Consider the following 16,778-nt stretch of genomic DNA (forward strand, 5'->3'; position numbering starts at 1 on the left):
CTTCCCATATTGCATTGCCTAGGACAGTAGTCTGGGAGCTGACCTTGTCCGTGAAGACACAGACAAAAAAAGCATTGAATATTTCAGCTTTTCCCACATCATTTGTCACAAGGTTCCGTCCTCATCCAGTAACGGCCCCACTCCATCCCTGATCACCCTGCTATTGTTAATGTGCTTGTAGAAATCCTTCTTTTTGCCCTTCACGTTCCTTGCTAGCTGCAGTTCCAATTGTGCTTTTGCCTTTTGGATTATGCCCTGGTACTCTCCAACAATATATTTATATGCCTCCTTTGTCATCTGTCCAGTTTCCACTTTTTATATGCATTCTTTTTGAGTTTAAGCTTGCCAATGACTCCTCTAGTAAGCCAAGCTGGTTGCCTACCATATTTACTTTTCTTACTGCACATTGGGATGGTTTGTTCCTGTGCCTTCAATAAGGCTTCTTTAAAATACTGCCAATTCTCCTGCATTCCTTTCCCCATTATATTAGCTTCCCAGGGGATCCTGCCCATCAGATTTCTGCTCTTCTGAAACTAAGTGCCTGTATTTTACTGCTCACCTTCCTTTTGTCAGGATCCTGAAATTCATCATCTCATGATTGCTGAAAACCAGGTTTCAGCCAGTGGAAGCTGCAGGTACTGAGCATATTTGAAAATCAGGCCACTGGTATATAGGTACCTAAATAGGAACTTAGGTGATGAACTTCAGGCGCTCAAGTTTCTAAACTCTGACTTTATATTGTTGAAGCTGAGGTACTGTATCCTATCACTCCAACAGATGCAGAAAAGCAACTGTGAGAAGAAAGCAAAGTTGCTCTCCCTCTCTGAACATAATGAGGGGGTGGCAAATGGAAACCTTAGGTGGAAGCCTTGGAAGATGCTCTTGGATACTTCAGATCACAACTAACTCATGGATAACCGTTGGAAAGAGAGTGAAAAAGCACCTGGAAAATTAAAATAAAATAAACTAGGCTCTTAAATATCATAATCCATCATGCAACTTACTGCTATGAATGCTATCCTACACTATGAGCCAGAGAGAGAGCACTGGTGTGAATAGTAATAGGACAAATCAGATATTCTATAGTATGCTGCAAGCAGATCTCTTCAGCTGGTGTAAATAGAAAACCTGACTGCTTGTATTTGTGAGTATTAAATTCCTGACTTATTCTAAATTCCCATTAAACTGATTTTGAGTTTGATAAATAATTGTTCAGTTATTATTATCCCAGAAATTAATTAAATTCTCTTGAAATTCTTTAGCTCAATTATATGGGGGGAGGGGGAATGGAAAGATAAAACAAGAGTGACATTTAAGTTAAAATGGCCTCCCTCTTCAGTTTGCTTGTAAATGCCACTGAATGGCAATATCCCCCTATAGGGCTAACCAGCCACATGTACCGTCCCCCTGAAGAGCTATCTGGGATGCAAGTTGAGGAATTAGGGAGGATTGGGAAATAGCTCATTTCTTCAGTTCAATTTCATTTATAAGGAAGAGGAGGCTGGAGGACAGTTTTAATGGTCAGCCACCTGCTGGATGTGTTAGTCTGTCACAGCATACCCAGGGACTTTTAGCAGCTGGTGAGATCCTTGCCCAGCAATCAGCAAGCAATTAAATGTCACTCTTCCTGAACCAACTTTTCATTGTTTAAGTCGGTGGAGGTGTTCAGTAGGTGTTTCTTACTCAGGCCTGAAATTAAGAGGCTTTCAAAGTGTGAAACTAACAATGTTCCCTGCAAATACGTTATTCTAAACAAACAAATTTCGTCCTAATGAGAGTTCAAAGCCAAGTCCCCAGCACCGTTTGCCCTGTTTTTCACTCCCTCACCTAAATATTCATGAGCCAGACTGGTATCCATTGGAGACAGTAAACACACAGGGGAAACCAGCAACTATCAGGGAGTTATGTTTCAGTTGCACACACAACAAAAAACCAACCCTGGCAAAGGACAACACAAGGCTTTGCTACCGACAGAGCAATTGTTCTGGGGACTTTGAAATCAGTGTGGAGTGGTTTGAACTGCACACCACCATAGCTGGATAAGGAACTGCTGGTGACATCTGGTATCTTTAGCCTCTGATAACAATTTTTAAAGATATTTTTACAGTGAAGCTTTTCTCAGACATCTCCCAATGGAGCAACATAAACCTGCTGCCTAGTAGAAGTGGGCTATGAAATAAAGGGGAAACAAGGTCATGTCTTGGCACTTGGGTTCTTACTACAGGTTCCTTGACAAATCCTAAAAGAAAGTGCTAGGAGAGAAAGTGAAGCAGAAGAGACAGCTCTGGGATTGGAAGGTCTTGGAGAGCATCTCCTATCAGTCTTACCTGGAGACAACATATCACATAACAGGGGAGACACAGATGGGAAGCAGATCAACTGGATTTAGAAGAACCACCTCAGCCGGGTACCAGTTACCAGCAGCCAGACATTTAGTGGAACTCACTTCTTCCTCATCTCCTTCTCTCAGCACTGCCCGGCATGGAAAAGTGCTGCCTGGCAGTGGAGTCTTAGCACAACCAGCTGCTCAGGCCCAGGAGAAGGAGCAGGCTACACTTCAGAAGGATCAGGTTCAGCAGGACAAGATCTGGAGGGAATTTATAGAGGCTGAGTGGAGGGGAAGAAAATACTGGTAAGTACCTTCAGTTCAATTTTGCTCATCACTGCTACTGCTCAGAGACTTAGGCTATGCCTAGATTGCAGGCTTCTGTCAGGAGACATTCTGTCTGCCGCTTCTGCCAACGTCCCAGTCTTTCTCATTTCAGAAGAAAGGATGTCTTGACAGAGGGGGTTTTCCTGATATTTGGCCCTGTGTGGATCGGCCAAATACCAGGAAAGCCTCTCCTGACAGAACTGTCGGCAGGAGATACACAAAAGCATTTCGCAATCTGAGTAACTTTTGCAGGCAATTCTTGGCAATCTAGACCAGGGATTCCCAACCTATGGGTCAGGACCCAAACATGGGCTGCGATTAGATTTGTTAAGGGTCGCCAGCAGCTGGGAGCTGCATGTAGTTTTCAAAGGACCCATTTGCAGCTCCTTAATGCTGCCACATCCAGCCGCTCCCTCTATCAACAGAGAACTTGCACTTTACAAAGACAGCTTCTCCACCTTTGATATTTGTAGTCATGCTGGACAAGCCACTTAATAGACTCTTGCAGTAAATCATTTTCGTCCCCCTCCACCCTTCTCCTCTTTTTGCCCCCCTTCTGTTCTGTGTAGCTGATTTGTCAGTTTTCATTTTTTGTTTGTATCTCCCCCAGCCCGAGTGTGACCCCCCCAAACCTCCAGCACCTCAGCCCCTGAGTGTGACTCCTCCCCAACCCCTCCAGCCTCTGAGTGTGGGGTTTAAGCTGGGACAGTGGTGGGCGGGGGGAGGGGTGATCAGTTTGGGGGTGAGGGTCTTTCCCCCACCACAACTCAGATCAACTATAACAATAAAATAATTAACAATAATAAAAGTAGTGTTATTTTATTATTCATGTATTTTCCTTTTTTCTGTGAAATAACTACTATGAATATATAAACAAGAGGGGGCGCAATTTTGTATTCTTGCCTCAAGCACAAAATTAGCTAGTTATAGCACTGCCCACCCCCTGCTTTTTGAATTGCCTGGGGGTCACCAAGTCTTTCTGATTGTCAAAATAGGTCCCCATCTGGAAAAGGTTGGGAACTGCTGATCTAGACCTATTGGACACTGCAGCCATAGGATAGTGCAGCCGTAGGATACAATGTAGCTGGAAGGCTTAATTTCCAGCTTGAGTAGATACACCTGCGGTAGCTGTGACCAAAGCAGCAAGAAAAAGACAGAAGCGCAGCTAGGTGGCATGAGCAGCAGGAGGAGCTAGCCATGCGAGTACGTGCGTAGGGTCTCAGATGGGATTGCACTCAGGGACGGTAGCCCAGCCCGATGTTTGCACATTTGTGGCTACACTATGGCTGTGTTTACACTTGCCCCCAACTTCGAAAGGGGCCTTATAATCAGGGCCAAGGGAGATTACTAATGAAGTGGTGCGGTGAATACGCAGCACATCATTCGGCAAATTTCCCCCCGCAGTAACTTCGAAGTGGCAAACTTAGCAGTGCTGGCATGTGTGTAGCCATAGGCGCTTTGAAGTGCCTGCACTACTTCCAAGTCCCTTTTCTGGGACGCATGCTGGCACTTCAAAGTTTGCTGCTTTAAAGTTGCCGCAGGGGAAAATTAGTATTCACCGCAGCACTTCATTAGTTATCTCCCATGGCCCTGACTACCATGCCCCCTTCACAGTTGCAGGCAAGTGTAGACACAGCCTCTTTGTTTAGTGTGCTTACTCTGCCAGAACTAGTGCATGTATGTTGACTGGAGTTGGAAATTACACCTCCCCTAGTTACAGACATATCCTGAAGGCCTGATCCAAAAGCTGTTACATCAGTGGAAAAACTTCCATTAAATGGACTTTGGATCAGGCCCTGACCCTGCAACTGCTGAGATTAAACACCGTCTTTGTTCTTCTCTTTTTTGAAATACTCTATTGAAGTGTATTTCCTGGCAAACATGCCAGAACTGAAACAGAGATGCAAAGGGCCACCAGGCTCAGTACTGCTCAGTTGCACAGGAATGTCCACACAGTGAAGATACAAATGTAATCCATCTGTAATTAATTACACAGATGGTTGTACTATTTCCTGTTATCAAATTCTTGGAAGTGGCTGAAGTAGAGACTGGACACAGGGTTCCATTAAAAAAAATTCTGAACTTCACCCCATAAATCTCCTGAGTGTCCCAACCTCCCACATAAAGATGCACACACAGGAAAAATCCCATGGTTACTAATATATCAGTAGGAAGTTCCGCATACCCAGGGTACAGGTATGCTTTGAATGGACAAGTATACACAGCCGAGCTGGTGAAACTAGGCATTAAGATCTCTCTGTCTCTCTCCCTCGCTCTCTCTCTCACCCACACACATACACACATTCTTTGTGATCATGTTCCAATTTACAACTTAAACTTGCCTATGAGAAGAAGTAGTTTGGGAAAAGCAAGGTTAACCTGAATTCTGATTATATGACAGCCCCATCCAGCCAGACAAGGTAACAAGGTGATCAGCGAGTGTGAGCTTCCCTGAATTCAGTGGTAGAAAGGAAGAAGATCTTTCAGTGGCTAATTTTTTCCCCACCAGCTGCCTGGAGATGGCACCAGCCCCGGCAGTGTCTTTGCCTTTCCTCAGGGATGTATGTTTAACTTCCACCTTTGGCTCTTACAGCTCAGCCCCCAGGGGAGAGGAACAAACAGGAGCAGCTCCACATCCCCCTCCTGACACACAGCTTGGGACGGGAGAAGTCCTCTCCATTATGGTAGCCTGGAACTGAAAAAAGCATGTAAGGGAATGGGGCAAATAGGCTGATTTTCACATGCTTTGGTCCAGGCATTCCCTGATTACTAGTACTTCCAAATACCAATATAGTATTGTTTAGGTCTGGTATGTTTGTCCAGCCCCACACAGAATGGGACCCTGATCTTGGCTGGGGTCTCTAAGAACTACTGAGATACAAATACATCTAATAATAAAACCAATACCAATTCATTGTAATTATATGCTAAACTGCACTGCAGGACTTCAACACCCCGCTAGCAGCATCCACATGCTAAGCTACTGCTCAGTGAGCTAGTGCACTGCAGATTTACACCTGGAGTTGCCAGGCATGCGCTTTTCCACCAGAACATCATACAGAAAAGCGACCCTGGTGGCTCCAATTGGCACTGACAACTGAGCACTTCAAAGCACTATCAGAACTGCAGCAGGGCTATGGCAGGCTCCCAACACGCCCTAGCTCTGCGCAGCTCTCAGAAGTGGCTGCCAGCTCCCTGCAGCCCCAAGGCACAGGGAGGCTCAGCACACTGTCCCTGCCCCATGTGCCGACTCCTCAGCTCCCATTGGCTGGAAACTGCAATCAATGGGAGCTGTGGATCCTGGTGGTACCTGTGGATGCAAGGGCAGCACATAGAACCTCCATGGCAGTTGTTTCCTGGGAGCTATGGTAAGATCTGCTGGGACCCTGCATCCTGCATCCCACCAACTCCTTGCTGAGGGCCCCCTCCTGCACACCAAACTACTCATCCCTGGCCCCATCCCAGAGCCCACACCCTCATTTGGAGCCCTCAGCCTCCTCCTACACTACCCCCACCGAGTGTAAGGGAGGGAGGGTGGGGGGATGGAGGAAGCAGGGCTGCAGACTCTGAAGAGACAGAGCAGGGGGTATTCAGTTTTGTGCAATTAGAAAGTTGGCAACCCTATTTACACCATAGCTTGCCACATAGTTACCAGGAAGGTAAGGCCTTAGCAGCTCTCCACAGGTACCAAAGCACTTTGCAAAGGTGCATGTACTGTCACCATCCCCATTTTACACATGGGGAAAGTGAAGGGAGTTGCCCAAACTCACAAAACAAATTAATCACAGAGGTAAGAATAGGGCTCAGGTTTTCTGACGCACAACCCTGCAGTCACTCCACAACTTCCAGTTAGTCCACTTGTACAAAACACTGAAGCAGCAAACAAAGCTTAGAATGACAACAAAAAACCCATGTGATCATTGCAACCGTAGGGTGGTGTTAAGCACAGAGAGCTTTGCGACTATAAGGAACAGTTCTTATATTAAACTAGTCTGAGCAGCAGGAACCGGATTGTAAATGTCAGATTTGGAACTTAAATAGATTCTTAAACAGCAGATACAACAGTGGAAAGTCAGCAATAAACTTAACTTTATGGAGTTCCTTTTCTAAGGAGGGGAAATGCTTAAGGTGCTTCTGCCTTCATATTTAAAGTAGATTCAGTCTGTAGGCTGTTCATTCTGTTAAAAACCATGAAGAATACCACTGTCAGTTTTTGTTAGGAGGAATTTCTATTGCAATACCTATTAACTAGAAAAATGAAGTCAAAATACCTAGAATTCTGGCTAACCTTGAGGATTACTTTATGTTCCAGTACAACAAGAAGTCTTGTGGCACCTTATAGACTACCAGATATTTTGGAGCATAAGCTTTCGTGGGCAAACACCCACTTCATCAGATACATGAGTCACCTGATGAAGCAGGTCTTTGCCCACGAAAGCTCACGCTCCAAAACATCTGTTAGTCTATAAGGTGCCACAAGACTTGTTGTTCTCGAAGTATAGACAGACTAACATTGCAACCCCTCTGATACTTGTCACTTTATGTTCCAGTATGGATATTGTTGGTAATAGCATTTTATTGACATCAGCTGATTTCTGGGCACTTGGTGGTCTGCTGGAAATGAAATTCTCATTCTGAGAAAAAGTATGTGAAGACAGATATCAGAGCAGTATCTATTATTGCATGATGCAGATTGGCAAGGAATCATTTACAAGCAACTGTAACACGGATGTCTTAGGAACACAACAGCTCATTCACATATTTTGGAGTCGAAACTCCCGACTCTTCAGCCAGTTCAGTAAATGACGATGTCTGCAGCTCCCACAAATAGCAAATCAACATGTCTGCACCATGTGAAACCATTCTGTGTTCACTGCCTGTGTGATTGTAATTGCGGAGACACCACTGTGATGAGCAGGATATAAGAGCATGAATTAACAGCTTGTGGCCCACTTCTGTTCAGATTCCGAACTAACTTCATTCTGAGAAGAATGTACAGCTTGGTTCTAAAATAAAGTCTCACTCTACTGAGTTATTCTAGTCACACAACTGAAGTAAAAAATTATCTGGTGAGAGAAAGATCTGGTGACCTACAAAGCCACAGTTTTCATTACAATTATGAATTTTCCTTTTAATTATCTACCTACTTCCCATGAGAGGACAAAGTTTGTCCTGAGAAAATGTGAGTGAAAACCTCTCATTTATTGTTTGTTACAGGAACTGCATCTTACTATGTGTTTGTATACTGCCTAGCACAGTGTGTGTGGGGGACGGGATATGGGGTGTCTGGGGTAGAGGTAGTACCTTTGACTCTCCAGCAGCTGCGCCTTTTCAGGCAGACAGAAGCACTGGTCCTCACCCACCACTCAACTCTCACTGTTGGCTCCTAGCAGCTGTTGTGCATTACAGCGATGCCATCCTCCAGGCAACTGCATCAGCTCGCAGGCGAAACACAGTGAGGGGGGTCTGGTCTGTCTCTCATACCGATCTTATGAAGGGACTTGTTCCTTCTCCCTTCTAATGCACAGTCTCAACAGCGGACCAGGAGGTGTAGTGCTGCAAATCAACAACTCCTGTGAAGGCGGAGGAAGACGCCCCACTGCCTTGTGGGTTATCCCGGGAAGGAGTAAGGCTAAGCGAGTAAACCCTGACAGAAAATCCAGAGGGGGAGTCCTAAGGCGGTTCTGTGTCAACTTCTGGCACTGCACCGGCAACTCCTGCAGCTGAGCTGGTACCAAACGTAGAGGTTATCCTTTCCTTTGGACTATATCAGTAAAGCCAAGAGTGGGAGCCTGGTGCCTGGGCAGCCCAGGGTCTCCATAAAAATTGCCCAGGCTTGCACCTGGAGAGGTACTCCAGCATCGCTTAACAGCATTGAACCAACATGGGAGGCAACAGATACCGGTTCTAAGCTCTTGCTCGACTGGCATAGAGAACGAACGCCAGGGATTGCTTCCGATGGTGGGAGAGATCATCGCATCTCATTGGACGGTCACCGCCTGCCCTAAGCTGGGCAGCCCCCAGCCGGTAGGGTACTGTCTCACCACAGTTCACTTGCCTCACTGGGTGCATGAGGCTTGAGGGTCCCAAACCTGACAAGTGACTGAAATGAGCACCAGACAAACCAACAAGAAAATTATTAAGAAAAGGAAATCATCAAAGTTTCAAGCTTGCTTGTTGGAATGTACGGACCATGTTGACCGTTTGACTGAAGACCTTCAGGACATCAGCAACACCCGAAAGACAGCTGTCATCAATGAGGAACTGAAGAGGCTCCAAGTTGCCATCACCACTTCGCAGGAGACATGACTCGAAGCTTCGGGATCCCTAAAGGAAAAGGACTACACCTTTTCCTGGCAGGGCAAAGCCCATCAGGAAACACCCTTCTGCAAATGGTGGAACTAGTCATGGGCAGATCAGAAAGAGTCCTTCAGGTCAAACTTCGAACCTGCGCCGGTCCTGTCCACCTGATCAGTGCTTATGCTCCCACCCTGAATGCCACACCGGAAGCAAAGGACAAGTTCTATGACGAGCTCAGTGCTGCCATAGTGCAAATACCTGTTCGTGAACAATTGCACCATTTGGGTGACTTCAATGCAAGAGTTGGAGCTGATCGTGACTCATGGCCCTCTTGCCTAGGTCACTTTGGCGTGGGAAAAATGAATGACAACGGACAGCATCTCCTTGAACTTTGCACGTATCACAATCTGTACATCACAAACACATTTTTCCAAACCAAGCCACAGCATAGAGTGTCATGAAGACACCCACGCTCGAAACACTGGCACCAATTAGACTTGGTCATCACCACATGTGACAACCTCAAAAACTTCCTCCTGACACGAAGCTACCATAGTGCCGACTGCGATACAGATCATTTGCTAGTCTGCTCCAAGCTCAAGCTGAGACCCAGGAAGCTGCACCATTCTAAACCAACTGGAAGGCCCCGCATTGATGCCAGAAAGACGGCAAACTCAGAAAAAAGCTGATATGTTCAGACAGACTCTTGAGCAGAATCTGCGCAGCAGCCCTGGGGGTGCTGATGCAACATCCAGATGCAGCATCTGAGGGACACAATCTATAATACGGCCTTGTCAGTGTTTGGAAGAAGAGCTGGAACACACAAACGACTGGTTTGAAGCTAACTCCAATGAGATGATTTTAGTCATCGAAAAGAAGCGTGCTGCACTTCTGGAGTATAAACGATCACCGAGTCAGAGTACCCAGCAAGCACTCAGAGTAGCCAGAAAAATAGTACAGCAGACAGTCAGGCGCTGTGCTAACAACTACTGGCTTAAGCTATGCAGCAGTATCCAGACCTGTGCTGACTCTGGTAATCTCAGGGGAATGTACAAGGGCATAAAGAAGGCAATGGGACCCATCCAGAACAAGACGGCACCTCTGAAATCCAAATCTGGTGAAGTCATCACTGACAAAGCCAAACAGATGGAGCGATGGGTCGAGCACTACTCCGAGCTGTACTCATGCGAGAACACTGTGGTTGATACAGCCCTCAACACCGTCGAACCCCTGTCAGTCATGGACGATCTGGACCAGGCACCAATTGTGGTCGAATTGAAGAAAGCTATTGAAAGCACTGCAATAGGAAAGGCCCCAGGCCAGGATGGTATACCACCAGAGGCAATCAAGTGTGCCTTGGACACACTCCTGGTACCCCTACATGAGCTGCTGTGCCTGTGCTGGAGAGAGGGTGAGGTTCCACAGGATATGCAGGAATTCCAACCATGCATACCCTCCTCAGGCAGTGGCGGCTCCGCTGGCTTGCCCACGTTCACAGGAGGAATGATGGAAGGATCCCAAAAGACATCCTGTACGGTGAGCTAGCCTCTGGCAAAAGACCTCCCAGACGCCCTCAACTGCACTACAAAGACGTCTGTAAGAGGGACCTCAAGGAGGTAGACATCGACCCAGAGAGTTGGGAAGAGCTGGCAAACGACTGCAGCAGCTGGAAGCAGAAACTACACAAGGGCCTTCAGAAGGGCGAGATGAAGATCAGACAGCTGTCAGAGGAGAAGTGAGCCCGTAGAAAAGACAGCAAGGACCTGCCAGACACCCATTACATATGCAGCAGATGTAGCAAGGACTGTCACTCTCATGTGGGCCTCCACAGTCACAGTCAACGCTGTAAATGATGACCTTAAATGGAGTTACGAAGGGTGCAATCCATAGTCTACGCAGACTGAAGGATGCCTAACCTAACCTAACCTAGCACGGTGTGATACCAACTATGAAGAGGGTCTTCCATTAATACCCACTTCTGCTCAAAAGGGACATCTATAGTCACTACAAATATTTATGCATTGGAAATGAGCATAATAATCTTATAATCAGGGGTTGAATCTGCTTATTTTCTCTTTTAATAGGAAAAGAAACTTAAAATTAAGTGATCGCTTGGAATCACTGCTTTTTGTCATTTGCAGATTTATTCGATGATACAGAAGCAGTTCTATTTTAAATCACAGAAAACTTATGAAACTAAAGTACAGGACAGAAACAAATCATTTAAATTAAACTGTTTTTTTTTTCTATTCCAAGGTACCAGAATTGGGGTTTCCTCAAGGACTACGATCCAATGGTACGTTACACATAAATTTATTAACTGTAATCCAGGCTCTTGTTGGTTTGCAACAGAATTTCTAGTGTGGTGATATTCTAAACTGAGCCATCCTTGAATTTAATTAGTCAAATTGTTTAAGATTAAATACTGCAGGAAAATATGCCTAAGAAAGCTGAAGTGCCGCTTGTCCACTACTCTCATCCTAAGCAGATGGAATGCGTTGTGTATATATTTTGCCTCAGTTTTGAATAAAGTACAAATGCCATAAAAAAACCAGACAATTTAAAAGGGTGCTTGAAGATTTAGTGTAAGAAGGAATTTAAAAAACATTGTCAACACGAAAGAATCTGAGTCATTTATTTAAAAAAAAGATCATACTTTGCTCAGCAAGTTTATAAATGGAATGCAATGTGGTTGTCTACAATAGGAGGCTCCTGGACATTCACTGCGAATGGGAGCAGTATCTGATTCTAGCTTGAAGCAGAATTTTCCCTCAGGCGACTATACACTAAGGCTATGCCTACACTAGGGAAGGAAAGTCAATTGCAGATATGCAATTCTAACTATGGTAATTGCGTAGCTAGAATTGATGTATCCACAATGGACTTACCTGGCTGTCTTCACTGAAGAACATCAACAGGAGAGTTTCTCGCAAGAACAAGGGTCAATGCCAAATCCTGAGAGGTTGACTTTGTGCGTCCCTACCAGACATGTGAAATCGAACCCTGGAAGATCGACCCTGAGTGGGTTGATTTTCTGGGCTAGTGTAGACAGACATAGCTTCAGAGTGGGAGTCTTATTTTGTCACAAGAATGTTCACCAATGACTTTGGATCTAATCGTGCTGCCCTTACACATGAAAAACTCCTCCTTGGCATAATTTGCCTTTGTAAGGGCATGGGACCAAACCATTAATATTTTAAAATATAAATTGACTGCAAAATGTTTAAAAAAATGGATGTTTCAACCAGCCAATCAGAAACTACCTTATTCTGAAGAAAACTGCTACATTAAATTACCAGATGCTCAGACTGTTTTTTGATTGGTCCAAAGAGCTAACTTCTTGGATGCTGTTTCCTTAAAGGCTGCTGACCCTACGTAAATACGGGCAGACCTACACTATAAAAGAAATTCTACCTAAGATATGCAACTCCAGCTACGAGAACTGTATAGCTGGAGTTGCCATAACTTAAGTCGAATTTCTGGCATGGCCTCACTGTGGAAGGTCGATAGGAGAAACTCTGTTGTCAGCTTCCCTGTCATGAGGAGTACCTTGATTGTTGGCAATGTCCTCAGGTTTTAATTTAGTGTGTCCTTACTAGATGTCCTAAATCAGATGCTAGAAGATTAACCTTCAGAATGTCAATCTTCAGGTAAATACAGATGTACCCTAAAATGGTATAATACTCTTCAACAGCCAATTAAAGGCTGTCTTCTTAAAAGTTGATTCAGTTAGGTTAATAATAATTGATGTTACTGTTTTGCAGATTATTTTCATGTAAAATCCAGTGAATTAAATGTCAGGTGCAAAATTTCAGAGTACCTGAGCTTCTTCAGACGGTAAATCCCGTTTTCAAAAACTACTTTGGTTCTGAGGCCTCATTGACTTTTATTTTTGAAAATGGGAATTAGAAGCAGTGAAAAATTTACCCAAAATCGGAAGCAAGGTCTTTCCATTTATTTTTTCCAGGGCAAGAAAAAGGAGCAAGAGCAACTGCCAGAGCATGTGCCTGTATTCTCAAACAAAATTCCCAACACCACCAACCAGATTATCGGCAGTAGAATGAATACTGAAATTGGCAAAACTCTAGTAAAAATGGACTATTTCCTCAGCAGTGGAAGACAAAAAAAGAAACCTGAGCATGAATTACAGCCCTCCTAGTGTTAGAAAGAAAATATCCCGAGCAACATGTATAGCAGAATTCAAGTGAACTATGTAATGAAGTCCGACAGTAATGACGTTTCAAAGCATCATATCCTTTTCTGATATCACCATCTTGCACAGCATTTTTTCAGGAGCAAAGATGAACCTTGAGCTTAAAAATATTTTGGGGAAATCTTCATATTTTGAGTGATCAAATTAGACCGGATATAAACACGTGCTATTTAGAGAATAGGGTCCAATCATGCTGCCATCAAACAAAATAGCATTAATTTCAGAGAGAACAGGGTCACAGGCAGAAGAGAAACCATAACTTAGCTAAAATTGGTCACAAAAGTTTGCCAGATGCAACATAACAGTATATTTTTAATTTTAAAGAAATCATTGTACTAGCTAGCAGCAAACTCTGATGTTCTGTTTAGCTAGCTAGGGCTTTATGAAGCTCCCTGTCACCTCAGTGTTTGAACTCACCCCAGAGAGTAAAAATCAAAATGAAAGGCTCTGTTCTTATTTTGATTCCTGCTTCTGTAGTAGTGGGTGCAATGTTTGTTCTTCAATTTTTCAGCTTAATTTGCTTTCCCCCCCCACATCCTTCCTTTTACTGTCACCACTTCCCTCCTCATTTTCTTCTCCTCTTTTCCTGTGTCTGAGGGGAACACTAATTACAAAGAATGGTTTTTGCACTGCCCTGGAGGCACTGGCAAGCATTCAGATCTCCTCCAGCAACTAGGTCTAAATGTCTGTTACTTAGAAAATCTGTTCTCCCTTTCTTAGAAATATCCCCGTAGAGTTTAAAAGATTCATAGTTCCGGAAGAAAGTAGCTGCCCAAGAAGACCATCCTCATGTCAAGAGAGGGAGCATTCCTTAAGATATCGACAACCAAATCTACAGAGGGGTTTGAAGACAAGCCTCAAGACTTTGTTCAGCCTGGTAGACTACAGGGAATGGGAGTATGTCTAGAGCTCTGAAAGGTGTGAAAAGGATAGCCGTTTTCTGGACTAATTCTAGTTGTTTAAAGTCGGCATGCTCAGACCCAGATGACGATGCCTTTCGCGATTCCAAAAGTATGGATCACTGTAGTAGAGTCACCACCCAAATACAACAGGGAAGTCTTCAGTGGAAAGGCATTTTTCTGTAGCTGCAGCTACTTGAAACACCAGCAACAGATGACAGTCCAAAGGACGGGACCCATTTGACAACCAAACTAGACACCCTCAGTAGAAGGTGAGGTGATGGCATTTCAGTAAGGCAAAGGGCTGTTTGGAGCTGGGGCTCTGTGGGCGGGGGTGGGGGAAGTAAAGGAGATACAGAGGTTGGTGCCACCTTCTGCCATTTAAGACCATGGCAACACAAAGTTCCCCTCATGGCTTCACCTAAGTTTTAAAGGCTTGGGAGAGAATTGGTCCTTGTGGAGTCCCACGGCTGAGCTCTCTGTAGACACAGGAAAATCGCACTGTGTGAGCAGGCGGAAAGGAGGACTTGCTTTGCTTTCACTGCTTTGCCATTGACCCTGAAGGAGATGCAGGAGTCTTCCATAGTAAATGGTGTCAAACCACTGTATATTTCATTGCTCAAAGTAGGGGTGGCACAACTGCTACTCTGCCCCCACACTCTAGCAGTCCATCCTCTCCTGGGCCCGAGCATTGCTTCCCCTTCCTCCCCCACCTCAGCATCTAAAAGAGGTAGAGAGGAGACCAGGTGCACCCTCGTCCCTACACTTGCTGGCTACCAGTGCTGCCCCGACTAAGCACACTGGGACGTGCTCATTTGTTAGGTGTTAGAAAGTCCAGCACTGCATCCAAAACTAGCCTGCGCAGTTTGCAATTTACATGATCTCCTTGGAGATTAACATTCAGTTCTGTGCTGTAATTAGATTCCTCATCCTGAGAGCTCCTGTGCAGCCCCAAATCCCACTGAGGCTGGAGTTGCATAGGGAGTGGCGGGTGGTCACTAGCTCTCAGGATTAAGCTCTTACTCAGCCTCAAATGAGAACAGTTCACTTACAGCTCATTCAGCAATCAGGGAAAGCACACGAGGTTACATGCCTAGCAACCTCCAGGTGGCACTCCAGACCAAACAGTCCCACTGAAAGAAAACGAAAGGAAGGCAATGACTGGCAATGATTTCTAACATTAACATTCCTCTGGACAGCACGCCAGATTCCCAGCATGCTTACCCCCAGAGAAAAATCCACTGAAGCGTTACCCAGATTTGCACTGGGAGAGCTGAGTACATTCTCTCTTTTCCTAGCAAAAAAAAAAAAATTGGATTAAAAACATTGAATAAAATAGTGTCATAATAATTTCCGGGAGTGGGGTGAGGGGTTGCAGTGAAATGTCATATTTGTCTTTTTAATTTATATGTTTTGGATTTAACTGGTGAAAAAATTATTTTGCGCAACTATTTAGATGTATTGCTGCAATGAATTGCTATGTCCTAGCAATGTTAGACCAGGCTACTCTGTTCAGAGGTTTTGGCATTGTGGGAATGAGAAGAGGAACATTTCATATCTTTCCTACTTGCCAATGGGAAAAAAGCTGACAAGCTCTTTAGGTCACACAAGGGAAATGGCTTCTTTTCGGGACTGTGTAATGTCAGTAGGGATATGGAATTTGGATAGAAATTAGATTTTAACTCTAGGGGCCCAGTTCTGCCTTGGGGTATAGGTCTACACTGCTGTGATTGTAGCTCAGGTAAGCATACCAGCTCCCGCTTTAGTCTAACTAGCATGGCTAAAAAACAACCACTTCAGCAGAGATTGTACAAGCCCACCTGGAATCCTGGGTGTGTTGCTAGCCTGCACCATGGTCTGTGGCACTGACTCTTCTACAGCCAAGCCAAGCCAAGCCAGGTAACAGCTAGGAGGCATATACAGTAAACCTTCGGTTTTACGGACCCCAATTTAGCGGACTTCGGGAACGCTGGATGTCTACCAGCCCCCCGTTGTTCCCCAAGTCTGCTCAACTGGGACCCGTAAAATCCTAAATTCTACCCCCCACTCCCCGCCAGAAAAAGTAGGGTGACTTACCCCAGCTGCCGCTGCTAAAGCCTGCACTGTGACGTGGACCTCCACCACCAGAGCCACCATGTGCTCCTCCCACCAGAGTGGGGTGCATATATGACTGACAGCACTTGTGTACGTGCCCCACCACTGGTGGGAGGCATGCATGGTGGCTTCTCTGGTGGTGCAGCAGGCCAGCCACTCCAGCCCTGTATGGCAGCAGGTTCCATGGCTCCAGCTGTGGTGGGCCGGCATCTCCAGTCCTGCACCATGGAGGACTCTGGCCACTCCAGTCTCATGCAGCAGCAGGCTCTGGTGGCTCCCGTCACATGGCAGTGGGCCCCAGAGGTTCCTCCAACACTGGCAAATCTGGTGAGTCGCTGGCATTTTTGGGGGGGACGGTTGGGACTGGGGGAGCCTGGCAGGCATGGGTGGGCAGTAAACCCTCATATTTAACAGACTTTCAGGTTTAACAGACACCTCTTCCCCCCATTAGTCCATTAAATGGAGGGCTTACTGTATCTATGTGAGCTTCAGTTTTGCCTTTGTGTACAATGTAAATGTACCCTTAGACACGCAATTGCAACTCTCATTGAAATACTACCTACGAGCACACAGAGATTATATCGATGGCTGTAAGGGAAGCTATTGCGCAAGAGATTTA

The 16,778-nt window shown here is 45.3% G+C and overlaps 1 protein-coding gene across 1 annotated transcript; it reads left to right on the forward strand.

Moving 5' to 3' along the window:
* Window positions 1-2,363: 2,363 nt before the first annotated feature.
* On the forward strand, window positions 2,364-13,579 carry CIMIP5 (ciliary microtubule inner protein 5). The gene is made up of 3 exons (XM_074988957.1): window positions 2,364-2,632; window positions 11,210-11,249; window positions 12,921-13,579. Exons 1-3 carry the CDS (start codon window positions 2,364-2,366, stop codon window positions 13,110-13,112), a joined length of 501 nt encoding a protein of 166 aa, XP_074845058.1. The 3' UTR covers window positions 13,113-13,579.
* The last annotated feature ends 3,199 nt before the right edge of the window (window positions 13,580-16,778 follow it).

The sequence above is a fragment of the Carettochelys insculpta genome, chromosome 3 (assembly GCF_033958435.1).
Source record: "Carettochelys insculpta isolate YL-2023 chromosome 3, ASM3395843v1, whole genome shotgun sequence".
Lineage (NCBI taxonomy): Eukaryota > Metazoa > Chordata > Testudines > Carettochelyidae > Carettochelys > Carettochelys insculpta.